The following is a 16,802-nucleotide window of genomic DNA, read 5'->3' as shown; positions in this document are numbered from 1 at the left end:
CTGTAATGCACATTTGCATAAATTGCCTTTTAAACTTTTATCATTGGCACTTGTACCGTAATTTAAAAACTATTTTGTTCTTTGCACTTTTGGCTAGATGCTACCTGTATTTCACAGAGTTTGTATTTGTACTCCGCAAAATAACTATAAAGTTGAATCTAACCTAAAATTATAATTTACATTAGTTCTGATGTTCTTGTTTCTAGTCACCGTTTGATGTCTTTCTTGTTGATAATGCGGAAACATTTTTTTTTTTATTGATACTTTTTTACCTTGATAATCACATTATACTACTGTCAAGCAATTTGTTTTACATGCCTATATGTTTAATTAAATTAGGCTAAGATTATCGAGTCCAACGATAACTTAAAACTCCATATTCCAGATCAAAGAAGATAAAAAACAAAGATAAAAGAAAAGTTGCTTAAAAACTTTTTATTTCAACGTTTTTATTTTCTATTCTGCCTGAAACAATCAGAAGAATCTAACTGTGAAATACACAAAACTAAACTATATTTACAACAAAAAGTAAAATTTTACATGGGTGCTCTGCATGATCTATAAATCACAGCACTACATACCCAATAATTGGAAGAGTATTTATCTGAATGAGGAGCCTTCATAACTCATATCTCAGATCAAGAGAACTACAGCATACTCCTGCCCTGATTGCAAACACTTATTTTGATACAAACACACTTTGATGAAATTGGACATTTAGATCAATGTGTGGCCTCCTTAATGGGTAAGAATGGTTGAGCAGAGGAAATGCGTTTTGAGCACATGAATGTAGGGATCAGTCACTGAGCTCCTCCTCGTCACTGAAGTAGGCGCTCTTTTTGATCCTGGGTTTGTGGGTGTCCTCTGATGTAGATGCTCGAAACGCTTCCTCTGTGGCCTGCTTTCGTCTCCTTTCATCCTCTTCAATGCGTTCTTGCTGATAACGATAAGAGAAAATTCCCTTTGAACCAATTTCACTGGAAATATTACTGTAAATTTACTGAACTGGAGACAGGGTTTGGGGCAAAAATGCCACTGAAAATGACAAAAGATGGCCCAGATAATTAATTAATAATTAATAGTTAATTTTGTATAATAACAATTATTTGAGTTCTGATGAGAAAAACATTTCTGAAAATACTGTATGTAAAGAATGTTTAGAAAACACAATATATGTTAACAGTGTCTTTATTATTTTGATACCTTGTGCATTATTTACAGCTACTTTTTTGTTGATTTTATTATTTTAGATTTTGTATTTTAATTTGATTTTATATGCAACCATATTTAACCATGTAATTGTAGCTATTTTCAACGAATGCAAAAAATAAGCTTGTACAGTCATAAACACACTTTATGCCACTATGGTGAGTGTGGCAATATAAATTACTTTATATTGGTTATGTAAACAGGAAGACTGTACCTATGGTCATAAGGATATAGTGAAAAGTATGTATTTTTGTGGTACCAGGCACTTACCTGGAAAGCAATTGCCTGACTTAAACTGTCCAGTGCTGGATCCTCTCCCTCATCCTCACTATCCTCTGGTTCTCTGAGGAAAAAAAAAAAAAAAAGTACATATAGAAGAAAATCAATTACATACTGTATATCAACATACAATATATAATTGTACTCTTAAATTATCATGTTATTTCACAGTACTTACACTTCTTCAGGCTGCTGGACCTTTTTCTTCTTTTTCTTTTCTTTTTTAGGTGGCGGTTCTCGCTCCCCAAGTAAATTTTTTGGACAGCAGTAACTTAAGTGTCCATCTTCCTGGGGAAGGCAAAATATATGACAGAACTGTGTATGCCAACCTCACAACCATTTTTAAAGTTTCATTTTTGTTATGAAACAAGGATTCCCTAAACCTAAGCTATACAATTCACTTAATTATTCAAATAAAAAAGTTATAGAGTTTTCCTTATGCAATTCAAGATTTTAACTCTAGATTGAATATGCTTGGTTTTAAAGACACACCCACCTGCTGGCGATGTCAGTCAGAATATGGAGACACAACCCATGTCTATTGGGAATGTGTTAACATCCAAGAATTTTGGTTGAGGATACAGAGTTTTATGTGTGAGGTATTAGGCTCTCAAATTTGATTTTGCCCCAGACTCTGAATTTTAGGAGATGGGGCGGTCATTAATTTGGAGAATATGCACATAAATAAATGAGTCCTAACTAGTATTATGATTGCCAGACAGATAATTTTAAGGGGTTGGAAGATGGCTGGAGTGCCCCCATTTCAGGACAGACAAATTAAAATAATCATAGCATTGTTAAACATGTCTATTCTGTACTTTAAATGTTTCCATATAATTTAAACTCGATGTTAGGATTACATTCCAAAGAGTCGTCAGTATGGTACAAACATAAGATTTGTGTATTGACATGCAGCAGTCTGACAAAATGTTTAGAAAAACAGGCATCAACCTATTCATATATCACACATTTAGAATACTTACACCGCACTCATAACACTTGGACTTGTCCGTATAGTTTCTCTTCCTGATGAATTCTGAAGCTCTCCCATTGTCGATAGCTATGCTGGCTTTCACCGTTCTTCCAAACAACTGGAAGATGAGAACAGCAATCAAACACTTCATGTGTGCTTTTTAAAAGAGTCAGTAAACCTTATTACCATGTTCAAACAGCATACCTGTTTGTTGTTCAATGAGTGGGCACAGTTATGAGCTGACTCCCTGTCTAGGAACAGCACAAATGCCACTCCCTTGCTCATTCGTGTCTGCTTGTCTTTGACAACAGTCACCCTTCAGGAAAAAATATACAATAACTACGATTAAGACAAACTATTACACTATTAAACAAGTAGGGGAGACCAGGGTTGGTTGGCTACAGGGGTTAGTTGGCACAGAGTTGATTTCTGGTAATGCTGTAATTCACAAAAGTGTAAAAATCTTCTTGACCTACACTGATTGATTCTATCAGGGCATATGAATGTTAAAATGTGTTAAGGTGAAGACTACTTTATTGTATCCATGTTAAAACAAAAAATAATCCCCTCTGCAAAAGTAGTAGAAAACGTTCCCTGTCTTCGGTCAGTTAGGATGACTACTTTATTTTAAGAATGTGAAATGTCAGAATAATAGAGTGTGAATTTTTTCAGCTTTTATTTCTTTCATCACATTTCCAGTGGGAAAGAAGTTTAAATACACTTTGTTAGTATTTGGTAGCATTGCCTTTTAATTGTTTAACTTGGGTCAAATGTTTTCGGTAGTCTTCCACAAACTCCTAACAATAAGTTGCTGGAATTTTTGGCCATTCCTCCAGACAGGACTGGCTTGGAGTTGTTTCCTCCAACATCTTTACAAGGTCCAAACTACATTAATCTCTAGGAGACAGAATGCATCTCCTTCCTGAGCTATATGATCGTTGTGCGGTCCCATGGTGTTTATACTTGCGTACCATTGTTTGCACAGATGATCATTGTATCTTCAGATGTTTAGAAATTGCTCCCAAGGATGAACCAGACTTGTGGAGGTTCACAAATTTTTTTCTGATTTCATTTTCCCAAAAAGGCACGGAGTTTGAAGGTAGGCCTTAAATACATCCACAGGTACACCTCCAATTCAGTACACCTCCTATCAGAAGCTAATTGTCTAAAGGCTTGACATAATTTTCTGGAATTTTCCAAACTGCTTAAAGACACAGTTAACTTAGTGTATATAAACTTCTGACCCACTGGAATTGTGATATAGTCAATTAAAAGTGAAATAATCTGTCTGTAAACAATTGTTGGAAAAATTACACATGCCATGCACAAAGTAGATATCCTAAACAACTTGCCAAAATTATAGTTTGCTACTAATAAATCTGTGGAGTGGTTAAAAAATTAGTTTTAATGACATCACAACTAAGTGTATGTAAACGTCTGATGTCAACGGTGTATAATATAACAATTATTATTACTGTACATACATGTTTCAAGCCAAGCCAATAATACAATTAGTTCCTGTAATTTAGGATTTATATATTTACACATGTTTATGTAATTACATATTGTTTATATTAATTCCAAACTATACATCAACCACATATGAATCAATCATATTAATATTATCATAATAATGACATGATCATTACCCATATTAATGATATAAGACAAAACTGTGTTGTTCTGTTGCCCTGGTTTAAAATAACCTATTGCTTGTGTTTCTGTGTGTTGCAAACTCTCTTGAAACTAGTAATTTAACACTGCCAACCAACCCATAACCTGTGGAATATAGGTTAGGTTGGGACAAATGCACAACATAAATGTAACTATTAATTAAAACAAATCAATCAATATTTGTTGACATTGAACATGATTATTTATTTATCCAAGAACTTAAGAATTCATTTGAACCTAGTTGGGGTATCTTAGAGTTTGTTTCACCAGAAACATAACAAATAATTAAAAGTGCGCCAATCAAACCTGGTCTTCCCTATAATGGAATACAAATAATCAAGCCAATTGGTGACAAAAATAAAGTATACTTACTTAACCACCTTGCCATATTTAGTGCATAACTTTGGGGAAATGGAAACATGTATTTTTTAAATTAAGTGAATTAATAATTATAGTCAAATAATGTATTGACAACATAATGTAAACATAATTTTAGTTGTTTTATGCAATAGCCCACCTTGTGCAAATCATTGTTTGTCAAGGAAAACGGGATATTAGACACATAAACTGTGCTTTTGCTGGGGGCTAAACCACCACTCATATTTATGTCTGATATCTGAAAAAGAAGAAACACATGTTTATCACACTATTCTGATTCTTGCGAATAAACTCATAAACAAAACAGGAAGCGAAAAGAGTCTACGTACATATCAAGAAAACAAACTGCAGACTTACCAAACTGACAGAATGCAACTGATTTTAAAGCATCTTTATGTCAATGACGAAAACTGCGTTTGTCGTACTTCATTTAATTAAAATGTAGACAAACCAGCTTATAAAACCCGATTGAAATTATATGTGCAGCGCGATCCGGAAACAAAAAAACTGCCAATGTCAAAATAATGCACCCTCCAGCATAAAACGAATAATTAACTAATAACTTTTAAATAAAAGAAAACCTAGAACAAGAGCAAGTCTCTAAAACTAATTTAAATTGGTTAACAATGTAAATGCGAATTTAACAACCCCTTTATTAACAGATATGAGATCATATTGTCTTATTTTGAAAAAACATTTGTTCCGGATCCGGGAGCGTTTTTGCGTTTTATTTGTGGCTGGAGTTCTGTCAAGGCTCTAGCAAGTCAGTCCACTGTTGGCCATCTTTGGAACGCTATCGGGATGCTTTTTTCCAGTCATGCCAGTGCAGCTCCTATCTACTTGAATGAAAAAAGACCAAAATACCCTAAACGGTTGGTCAAGATAACAATCAAATTATATATTTCAAACCAGCAGTAATATCCGATAACACCAATTTCAAAAATTGTGATGTTTTACCTCAGATAACGCTAAAACTCGCAATTCTCTTGGCTTATACGCATGCGCGTCGTCGAGTTGATTGACAGGCTATGTATGTATCTAAAAGGTGATTGGCTCTTTTACCTGTAAGGCGGGACTTCCTTTCTACATCCATTGACAGTTGGCTGCCGTTGGGCGTTCCAATTTCTCACATTCATTTTAATTCAAGTGGCCCATCTCTGCTAAACGACCTCTGGTTTTGTTTGGAAAACAGAAAGAGCGTGAAACCGCGTTTCTGTTTAAATTTCATGTTTTATATCAAGTAATTGACTACGAAATATATGTCTATGTTGTTTTGACAGCATATATGTCAAGCACAGGATGTGAACGGTATGTATTCGCTAGCTTGGATTATGTAGTTTATTTGTTCTCGGCACGTGCATGTGAAAATCGTTATTACAGCGTCTTATTTAAACCAGTTTACTATGAACAGGAGAATGTTTTCGTTGGATACATACACATATGGGCAAAGACATTAACCTGTGATCCATGGAGCTGATTCCTCGTTCATTGTGAGTTTCAAGACAACAACAAACCTTGGCAAGCTCGAACTGCTCAAATACAAAGGGTAAGATGTGTTCAAGCTTCCTGACTATTCAATAGTTTAATTCTTTAGGCGATTTCTTTTTATAATGTATTTTGTTGTGTTTTCTGTGATATCACTGGCTGTGAATGGTTTTTATGTTTACAAACAGTGTAATATCAATATACTGTTTAAACTGCCACAACATAAAATATTGTCACACATTGACATTTGCCAAACGTTCAATTTGCATCTTTTTTTCTGTCCATTTACCTTAATATCTCACCAGTTATTAGGTTACCAGCATCATACAGTTGAAGACATTCCTTTTGAATTCAGGAATTAAAAAGTAAGTTATTTTATCCATCACACATTGACATGGTAAGATTTAAAATTTAGCTTTAGAAGTAAAGAAATAATTTCTATTAGACAATTATTTTCAGCATTGCTTGATTTGCTTCAATATGCTGAATGTCATACAATATAGTTTTAAAAACGTAACATAAAAATTATTCATTCTTGTTTGCGATAAAAGTACCCTCTTCTGGTGTGATTTTATTTGTATATCAGCCTTGAAAATGTTTTTACTATTGCTCATATGTCTTGTGTGTATTATCTCAGTGGCTTTTAGGAGAGATCGGAACAACATCAGAGACATTTATGAGGAACGGTTTCATTCAGAGAGAGGGGTAATTACTCATTTGTCATGACAATCTGTAGTAGATTTTTCAGCTGCAATCTGAAATTTTTCCAGATGAGAGTGGCTGTGAGAAATCACCTTGTTAGAATCCAACCACACTGCATTAATCCTATATTTTCTAGGGTCCATATCCAAGAGGGGGTCAAGGAGAAAGGAGACCTCCCTTTGGGCGGCCGGACGAGGAATTTGGCCGAGGTTTTGAATTTGACGGCCCTCGGTTTTACCCGAACGGTGCCCCTCGTAACTTCCATGGAGACGATCAAAGGCATCACTCATTTCCAAACGATCGCAGGGGTGGGCCACCTGCTCGAAGGGTTAGCATCAAAAGTCATGTATTGAAAACATTCAGCAACTCACAACTGAAGTTGCATAACTCATATTTGCATCATATCCATGTGTATGCATTTCAGCAGGAAGACTTCCCATACTACAGAGGGCCCAGAGAGGAACCCAATCCTGGCCGCCAAATGGACTTTAGGTATTACATGCATTTATACTGCTTCACAGGGAAAAGTTGCATTATTAATACATTGATGTTGGTGGGAGAGAGCAAAAGAATATGTAGCCTATGCAAATTACAGTAGGTGATCGGCTAGTTTAATTTGCTCTCTGGTGCATTGCAGAGATGCCATTAAAGGCCAGTTCCAGAAAATAAGCTACTTCCTAGAAGCCTAAAGAACCATGCTCACATGTCCCAAGGTTCATTTTCAGTTTATGCCTTTATTCCAAAAATTAAATAAAAAGAAGTTGAGAGAAAATTCTCTCTCAAGAGTACAACTAATGGAATATTTATTTATAAATAGTAATCAGCATTTTCCAAATTAACTAAGTAACATTAACCCCCACACACACTACTCTAGTTGGAAAATAATGGTAATACTTTATTGCATCTATTCTTGTGAATGTCTCGTTATGTGATTTTCTCAAAAATATCTCTCTAAATAATGTTTTTACAAAATTCGCTTGCTAAATGCACTTAATGTTTAGTTTTTAATTAAAAGTTAAATTCGATTTGTAACAATTAGTCTAGGTTTGTCATGTGCTTTGAAGGCCACATCATTTCTCCAGGGGATGGCGGTACTGTTTCTTTTGAAAGCAAGCTGGGTTCCCTCCATCATTAAAAGGATGGTTCACCAAAAATGTAAAATTCTCTCATTTACTCACCCTCATGCCATCCCAGAAGTGTGAGACTTTCTTTTATAGAACACAAATTAAGATTTTTAGAAGAATACCTCAGCTCTGTCGGTCCATACAATGCAAGGCAGCATAATGATTGGCAGAAGCGATATGATGGGTATGGGTGAGAAATAAATCAATATTCAAGTATTTTCTTTCCTAGAAATTCTCCTAGCCCAGTAGGTGGCAATATGCACTAATAATGTGAATCGGCAACAACACAAAAATTATTTGAAAGTGTTGATTTGTATTAAAAAGGACTTAAATATTAATAATAATAATAAACACCTATCATATCCCTTCTGAAGACATGGATTTAACCACTTTTTGGACCTTCAAAGTTCTGATCAAGTCATACACTTCTGGGATGGCATGAGGGTGAGAAAATGTTGAGAAATGTAAATTTTTGGGTGAACTCTCCTTTTTATTCCTTTTGTTTATTGTTTGAGAGAAGAAGAGAGAGACAAAGACAGAAGTCAGGTTTCTTAATAAGGAACATAAATCAAACTCAGAGTTGCCCTACATTCTCTGTTATGGTTTTTGTGGTTCAGCTCCCATGAAAATATTCAGAGGGTGAAGCTCTGCCATCTGTGTGAGCACTGGAAGGTTCCCAGAGGTTTCTGTATCTCTTCATCTCTCTCTCTGGTAATTAATTGCAACAGTTCACAGTAGGGATTGAAGGGTTGCCAAGTTAACCCAGTGTTGCAATGCCTACTCTGAAAGAGCATTACCTAACTGTGTCCTTCATATACTTGCATCAAGACAAGTTTTCTTAATTTGATCAATTTAAAGGTGTGCAAGGGCCCTGTTCCACCACACTGTCCTCAGTGATAGTAGTGTTCAGCTGGTCATATAATTTTATCATGGTGCCCACCATAAGGGGGCGACCTGTCCCTATGCAGAGTAAAATCGCCTTTTCAGTGATCCCATTTTTAGAGAGTTCTCACAAAATGAAAAATTTGCCATTATATACTTAGTCATGTTGTTGCAACATAAAATATGTTTGGAAGAATATTGGGGACTTGCAGACTAAGTTGCCATTTCACTCTCATTGTGTGGGGCAAAAAAAAAGATGCAATAAAAGTGATTGACTGAGGCTAGCATTCTGCCTATGTATTGGTCAGCTTTAATTTTAGGATATTTAAATCCAAATGTTTTAATGGTGCAGGAATTACTGCACTTTTTATTCGTGCTGAGAAGCGATGATTAATTAGTTCAAACATTTTCATACAGTTTTCTGAGATTAATCGTGGTACATGATACATTACAACAAATATATGTACTGTGCATGTTAAAATGTTTTTGCAGATTGTTAATTACAAATGTTTCTTTGATACAAGTACAGTGCATTCAGAAAGTATTCAGATCCCTTCATTTTTTTCACATTTTGTTATGTTGCATCCTTATGTTAAAATGCTTTAAATTATTATTTTTTTCACATCAATCTACACTCCATACCCCATAATGACGAAGCAAAAACAGATTTTTTTATAACTTTTGAAAATGTATTAAAAAGAAAAAACTGAAATATCACATTGACATAAGTATTCAGACCCATAACTCAGTACTTAGTTGAAGCTCCTTTTGCAGCGATTACAGCTCTTCACTACAGCAGTGAAGTCTTTTTGGGTATGATGTGACAAGCTTTGCACACCTGGATTTGGGGATTTTCTGCCATTCTTCTCTGCACATCCTCTCAAGCTCTCTCAGGTTGGATGGAGACCATCGATGGACAGCCATTTTCAGGTGTCTCTAGAGATGTTTGATTGGGTTCCTGTCCATGCTCTGGTTGAGCCACACAAGGATATTCACAGAGTTGTCCCTGAGCCACTCCTGCATTGCCTTGGCTGTGTGCTTCGAGTCATTGTCCTGTTGGAAGGTGAACCTTCTGCCCAGTCTGATGTCCTGAGCACTCTAGACCAGGTTTTCATTGAGAATATCTGTATATTGTTGCGTTCAGCTTTTCTTCAACCCTGACCAGTCCCTATCACTGAAAAACACCCCCACAGCATAATGCTACCACCACCATGCTTCACCGTTTGGATGGTATTGTGCAGGTGAGGAGCAGTGCTGGTTTCCTCCAGACATGACACTTAGAATTGAGACCAAACAGTTTGATCTCCATTTCATCGGACCAGAGAATCTTGTTTCTCACCGTCTGAGAGTCCTTAAGGTGCTTTTTTATGTGTCTTGCACTGAGGAGTGGCTTCTGTCTGGCCACTCTGCCATAAAGCCCAGATGGGTGGAGTTTCTCCCATCTCCACACATGATCTCTGGAGCTCAACAAGAGTGACACCTCTCTTACCAAGGCCCTTCTCCCCCGGTTGCTCAGTTTGGTGGAGCGACCAGCTCTAGGTAGAGTTTGTGTTCCATTGGTCCAAATGTCCATTTAAGAATTAAGGAGGCCTCTGTGCTCTTTGGACTCTTCAATGCAGATGATTGTTTTTCCCTATATCTGTGCCTCCACATAATCCTGTCTCTGAGCTCTGCAGGCAGTCTTTTTGACCTCATGGCTTGGTGTTTGCTCTGATATGTGTTTTCAGCTGTTTGACCTTATATAGACAGGTCTGTGTCTTTCCAAATCATGTCCAATCAATTGAATTTGCCACAGTTGGACTCCAATCAAAGTGCAGAATAATCTCAAAGATGATTCAAAGAAATTGGATGCACCTGAGCAAAATTTCAAGTGTCATAGCAAAAGGTCTGAATATTTATGTCAACATGATATTTCAGTCTTTTATCAAAAAACATATTTTTGCTTTGTCCTGTGGTATGTAGTGTAGATTGATGTGCATGAATCATGCACATCAATCTACATTGAAGGCTGCAACATAACAAAATGTGAAAAAAATTAAGGGGTCTGAATACTTTGATTGCACTGTATATGTAATCATGCTATAAATCAGTGGACATGAAGTAATTAACATTCTTCTGTTTTACAGTCGACTTTTTAATAATAGAATCAAATGGGCAGATTCAATTAATTTGCTTTACTGGCAAGAGAAAATTAAGTGTACGTTGACAATTCATTATTAAACACTATATATTCAGATATAAAACAAATTGAATGCTTAAGTTTAAGTCTCTACAAGTATACCTGGCTGCAGCTTTCTAAAATGCCAGGTCTTTATAATGCATTACACCCAACACTGCACCTCGCTCATCACTTGCTGGTGAAGTCTCCATTCTCCGTATGGTAAATCCGCTCTAATGTTTATTATGCCCAGGATATGCATTGCGCATAATGAATAGGCATGCACTGCTACAATACGTTGCTGTGCTAGGATGTGCAGTCAAGTTGAACTTGTACCTCCTGGAAATGTATAAAACAATTTTAGCCACAGGAAGTGGAGAAAGTTTCAGGAAGTGGAAAAAAGCACAGATACTGCATTAATTGCATTACATTATTTTTAACACATGACATATTTAGCACGTTAAATGGTCAACTATTAATTGCACACAAAAAAAAAATCACAATTTCAAAGTCCTACTTTTTATATGTAGTTCCCTTTTCAAGGGACCTAAGGTATTTGCACAATTGACAGAGAAGCTGTTTCATGGCCAGGTGTGGGCTGTTCCCAGGATATTTCATGATTAAGTAGTTAATAACTGGTGTTGATTGCAAATGTGGAATTTGCATTTAGAAGCTGTTGCTGTGAGCTTCCAATATGAGGACCAAATGCATAAAAGTGCTGAAATTCCTAAACCTTTGCTTCATGTCAAATCCATTGTGGTGGCCTACAGAGCCAAAATTATTAAAGTTTTGTCACTGTCTTAATACATTTTTGGACCTATCTATACCTCTTTAGAATTTAAAAGTGCACAGCCCAATCTCACCACTTAGTGGCACTTTAAAATTCAGGCAGCGTTTTCCTAGATTCACTTAAAAAGATACAATGTTTTACCTCCATGTCCTTTTATTTGGTCATATAAAAGATTTCCCTGGTAGTTAGAATGATTGTGCAAATCAAGCATGCTCTTTACATTTACCTTTTTTAGTTTTGACCTTTTCAGTGCTTTAATCTATTGTGATGGTTTATGATTGGGTCTGCAAGTTTAACCTTTCTTTGGCTCAGGGTAATATCCTGACCTCATATTGATAGTAAAGACAGACTTGTGGTAATTTGCTCTGTTAATCCAGGGCATACAGGGTCACCTGCACTTCAAACAGATGTGAGGGTCATTAATGTTTTGCGAGGTCTCTGTGTGCGGACTCATTTACGTGTGTGTTTGTGAGAGACTAATCGAGTGGGGGTTCAGGCCACGGTCACTCGAACCAGGTGCCTCTGATTCTTTTACGTCCCCTCACTCGCCTGTGCGGCAGGCCGTAGAAGTGGCAGGTAATTGGCCCTGTTCGACCGGAGGGCCCTGGCAGGTAAAAGGAGTCAAGAGGGTCAAAGAAAACTAAAGGGGGTTTTACTGCCGCTAGAACAGATGTGTGTTAATGAATGTCTTGGTAGCGGTACTGCTCTGTTAGGCAGCATTGCAACTTTTTACAAGGCTCATTTTGCCCTCTTCTTTGTGCAGTTTATATTGAGTTGCACTTTACAAGCAGGATGTGAAGCCTCTGGCATCATCCTTACGCAAATAGCCAAAGTCTTAAATGAAGCAGATCCCAGTATGCAGACCAGTTTAAGAGGATCTCCTGTGCGGGTTATCCTGCATAATCAACAGATACAAGAGCAAGATTTTAAAGAAGTCTTCAAAGACATTAAATTAAAATTGACCCTTCTGTCTTAATGTACTGTATTTATATGGTACAGTACAAGTAACCAAACTGGGCAGAATTGTTCTCCTGTATTTAAAAGGTGGAAATTGTCTGTTTATGAAAACACTCAAGCCACACTTGAGGGGAACTGACCTTATACATCCACTAAATTGACCTTGGGACTGGGAAAGTAATGGCAAAAAAAGGCTCGGAAAAGTGCAAAAGCTCTAGCATCATTTGTTTACAGATGCTACTCTGTTTAATATTTAGTTATTTTTTGCAAATGAAAATAATACATTTTAAAGGTGCACAGTCATTTAATTTCCCCTTTTAAAGTTGTTCTCCTTAAAGGAATAGTTCACCCAAAAATGAAAATTGTCATTTACTCAAACTTATGCCATCCCAGATGTGTATGACTTTCTTTCTTCTGTTGAATAAAAACAATGATTTTTAGAAGAATTTCCCAGCTCTGTAGGTCCATACAATGCAAGTGAATGGTGATCAAAATCTCTTAAAGTCAGCATAAAAGTAATCCATAAGACTCCGTTGGTTTAATCAATGTATTCTGAAGTGATTCAGTTGGTGTTGGTACCAAAATATAACTCCTATTTCACTGTACATCTTGACATTGCAGTCTCTAGGTACGATCAAGATTTCAAGCTCGATTACACTTTCTAGTGCTTGACGCATGTGCAGATGATTGCGAAAGAGACTGTTATCAAGGTGCACGGTGAACAATTAGTTACATTTTTGTCTGTTCTCACCCAAAACCAACTGGATTGCTTCAGAAGACATGGATTAAACCATTGGAGTCATGTGGATTACTTTTATGCCGACTGTATCTCCTTTTGGAGTTCTGGTCACCATTCATTTGCAATTCACTTTTCCTTTGCTGACAAAGGAAGCATGGGCAGGGGAAAATAATAGTAACCAATAAAATCATTGTTTAACATGTGTTTTTATGATCCTATTAAATCCAAATGGGTAAAATCAAATCCCGCCCTGCATTATTTCTTTATAAATATTCTGTTTCACCTTGTTACAGTATAAGAAGTTAAATGTGTTGTGAATGCTCTTTTATGCTTTTTTGTTGTTGTCCCAAAGCCTTTGCCAAATGAGTTTGCCACATGTGTGTGTGTGATCTGCTTCTCTCTGCCTAAAGTGAGGAATAAAGAAGGGGTGTGAAAAGCTTTTGAGGAAAAGAGATGGGTTTTATGGGAGATTTGAATTGGAGGAGGGAAATTCTGGGCATCATGTTTCCAAGTTGCCTCTACATTTCAGCCCAATACAAGTGGCATCTGACCCTACAGGGCCAGAGGGGCACTACTCATCTACACAACGGTTTCAGACTGTGCCTCTTAAGATCCTTTTTAGACATTAAATGAATGGCTAAAATATATATATTTTTTTATAATTCCATATTCATCAGACCGCACAATAATGACTTAAGACATTACAGCCTAATTTTCTGTAAAGCTGCTTTTGAAATGATGTGTTGTGAAAGCACTATACAAATAAAAATTAGTTGACTTTTTAACCTTGAGAAAGACAGTGGACAAATACACATACTTTAGACTTTGATTTTTGTCATCTTCATTTCTTTGTTTTGGTATAGTATATTTTAAATGAGGGTTCAATGAAAATATCTTATGCAGACATTTCTGACTTTACTAATCCATAATGTGAATATAAATATTTAATTTTTTTCTCTTCCCGTCGCAGACAGGGCAATCGAGGAGGTCCTCCCACAAGTGCTCGAGCCCAGGGTTCATACCCAGCACCTAGGTCTCTGTCTACATTGGGCCCTGAGGCTGGAGATGACACCCTAATGCAAGCCATAATGAACATGGACCGGGGGTTAGTTTTAAACACATTATCTAAGATACCTTACAAATAAGGCTCTTTACTCATGTCCTGCCGGAGGACTATACAAATGCTTATGAGAACATGTACTGTATGTGTGTCATCTCAATCACAGGGAGGAGCGAGACAGCTTGAGACGAAAGGCTCCTTTCCCTCCAGTGCGTGAGCGTTCTCCAGTGCGGCGTGACGTCCCTCCTTCTCCACACAGTCGGTCGGGGTCCAGCATCAGCAGCCGTAGCTACTCGCCAGAACGGGGCAAAAAAACCCAGCAGGCGAAAAGTATGAAATATCTCAATATCTTTAAAAAACTCCAGCGTCTATTTAAAAAAAAATGTTATGCTGATAATCTAGTTTGTCATGAAAAATGCAAAATAGAAGAATCTTCGTTAGGGGTCTCAGATATTTGGAACCCACTGTATATTTAAAAGAATATATGGTGGGGAGTGTCAATCTATGAGTAGCAATTTGTAGTTTATGGCCCTACTAAAAAATAATAATAATAATTGACCTCTAAACTTAACCCACCATTTCAATCAGTCTCACCTAAAACACACCTGTATTTCTGCTTCGCACACTGAAAGGTATCAATCTGAAGCCAGCTGCAAAAAAATCCATTAAGAAAACCCTTAATCACTAGGTACATAAAGTTATAACTAAGGGTTTTAACTTAAGGGGTTTCTTGCAACTGGTCCCTGAAAAAAAATAAAAATAAATTGCCCTTGGATAACTTATCAAAGAGTTATCAATTTTCTTCTACCCTCAACAAACTGTATCAGTCCCGCATCTCTACTCTGTGTATATAAAAATGTTTTATGCAAAATAGAGCTGCAATTTAAGATTATTTTTTTATAAATGACTAATCGAACGATTATTTGGTGATTTATTGCAAAGATGAATCATTGGCACTTAACCGATTATTCTGCTTGGGCCCAGTTTAAAAGGTTGTATTAAACGTGCTTACTAACAATAAAGAGGAAAAATAAATCATCTTTTAAAAATACCTCTAAATGACATTCACTGAATTAAAGGGAAAAATACTTTTTATGAAGTATCCGTAAAGAAATTCACTGCAAAAAATCCTATTGTTATCAAATGTGTTTGTCTGGTTTTCCATTTTAAAATTGTCTAAAAATCCTTAATACATTTACTTGAGAAGCAACATATAAGATATTTAGACTTGCTTTAAGAGGATGTTTCTTAAATATGTGTATTTTGTAAATGCATGCATTTTTTCACTTGGTTATACTTCTGCAAGTGCAGAAAAGACACTTTTTTTTTTTAAGGATTTTTAGATATTTTAAAATATTTTTATTTTTAATGTTATATTCAACATTCTCAGATAACAATTTTTTCTTCTGCAGTATAGTTCCTAAAATAAATGTAATTTTTTTTTTTACATTCGCTTTAGATGTTTTTATTGGAAAACAAGCCAAAACAAATCAAAATCATATTTTGTTGCAGTGGGGTGAAGACTACCCTCTCTCACCTTTCTGTTCACTTCAACCCATCTTTAACTCACAAAAAACAAACTATCTTTTATTAATAAAGCTGCATCTTGCCAATTTTGTTACCGATAAGAAATGCACAGTGACGTATGATTCAATAAGTCGCAAGCCATTGTGTTATAATCTAGCTGCAGCAAGCGTGTGTGCTCGAAAAACAAGCGTCCCCACAACAGTGTTCATCAGCCGGGTACAGTTTCAATCTCTCCTCCTCAGATCGGGACATTCGCGCAACTCATAGAAGAGGCGCTGATGTTATTTTACATGATCTACTGCCGTATTATTTGAACTTTAATAAAGCTATAACACATTAAAACTGCATTTAAGATGTATTTCCTTTAAAGAGCTCTGACTCCTTATTCCCCAACGAGAGTGCTTCTGTGTTTACTTATTTGGTATTTTTGTTTAATTCCCTCATACTTTGCAATCTACATCACCTGAAGCTGATTTGAAAGTTTAGAGTGCATCTGGACTGTGATCTGTGTAATTCTTCCTCTCCTCAGTCTTGCGTGAACTGCAGTGCTGCTCTCGCGCATCATCATTAGTTTAATGTGATCTCATTTTACGTTAAATGAGATCAAATGACTATTCAACAATGAAAATCTTTGTCGACAACATTTGATTGTTGACGATAATGCAGACGAATCGTTTCAGCCCTAATGCAAAATGGTGTTTGCAGGTATAGACAGAATGATTATCCTCCCTGCAATTCCTTTGGAGAAATCTCATTGGTGGGGTCTCCCCCACACACAGACCGCAGACAGTACAAGGGGTCAGTGCACTGTGCAGCATGCAGTGTAGTCTTTGACCTGAAATGTACTATTTGAAATGTTTGAAAG

The 16,802-nt window shown here is 36.4% G+C and overlaps 2 protein-coding genes across 3 annotated transcripts in view; one reads left to right on the top strand and one right to left on the bottom strand.

Annotated features, from left to right (window-relative positions):
* Nucleotides 1-426: 426 nt before the first annotated feature.
* Nucleotides 427-5,013, bottom strand: LOC127637653 (zinc finger CCHC-type and RNA-binding motif-containing protein 1). The gene is made up of 8 exons (XM_052118827.1): nt 4,871-5,013; nt 4,653-4,751; nt 4,508-4,536; nt 2,666-2,777; nt 2,472-2,579; nt 1,667-1,776; nt 1,480-1,552; nt 427-937 (listed from the first exon to the last, which is right to left on the bottom strand). Exons 2-8 carry the CDS (start codon nt 4,734-4,736, stop codon nt 797-799), a joined length of 657 nt encoding a protein of 218 aa, XP_051974787.1. The 5' UTR covers nt 4,737-4,751; nt 4,871-5,013; the 3' UTR covers nt 427-796.
* A 638-nt stretch (nt 5,014-5,651) lies between these two features.
* The window catches only part of LOC127637476 (periphilin-1-like), a 29,182-nt gene continuing 18,031 nt past the window's right edge, over nt 5,652-16,802 (top strand). Inside the window, exons 1-8 of one of the 2 annotated variants that reach the window (XM_052118566.1) lie at nt 5,652-5,821; nt 5,925-6,059; nt 6,304-6,363; nt 6,636-6,703; nt 6,837-7,028; nt 7,128-7,192; nt 14,321-14,455; nt 14,577-14,740. In XM_052118566.1, the coding sequence (XP_051974526.1) occupies nt 6,363; nt 6,636-6,703; nt 6,837-7,028; nt 7,128-7,192; nt 14,321-14,455; nt 14,577-14,740 (625 nt within the window). In that variant the 5' untranslated portion in view covers nt 5,652-5,821; nt 5,925-6,059; nt 6,304-6,362. Of the gene's footprint in view, nt 5,822-5,924; nt 6,060-6,303; nt 6,364-6,635; nt 6,704-6,836; nt 7,029-7,124; nt 7,193-14,320; nt 14,456-14,576; nt 14,741-16,802 lie in introns of both variants that reach the window. The other variant, XM_052118565.1, reaches the window with a different exon arrangement.

The sequence above is a fragment of the Xyrauchen texanus genome, chromosome 45 (assembly GCF_025860055.1).
Source record: "Xyrauchen texanus isolate HMW12.3.18 chromosome 45, RBS_HiC_50CHRs, whole genome shotgun sequence".
NCBI classification, from domain to species: domain Eukaryota; kingdom Metazoa; phylum Chordata; class Actinopteri; order Cypriniformes; family Catostomidae; genus Xyrauchen; species Xyrauchen texanus.
This window is presented reverse-complemented; position numbering and strand designations above follow the sequence as displayed.

What these genes read in the sequence shown, in the direction of transcription:
- LOC127637653 (XM_052118827.1), bottom strand. Translation starts at nt 4,736, where the DNA reads ATGAGTGGTGGTTTAGCCCCCAGCAAAAGCACAGTTTATGTGTCTAAT. An exon ending in ACTCATTGAACAACAAACAG is followed by an intron (nt 2,580 to 2,665) that starts GTATGCTGTTTG and finishes CTCATCTTCCAG; the next exon opens with TTGTTTGGAAGAACGGTGAA. An exon ending in GTCCAGCAGCCTGAAGAAGT is followed by an intron (nt 1,553 to 1,666) that starts GTAAGTACTGTG and finishes TTTTTTCCTCAG; the next exon opens with AGAACCAGAGGATAGTGAGG.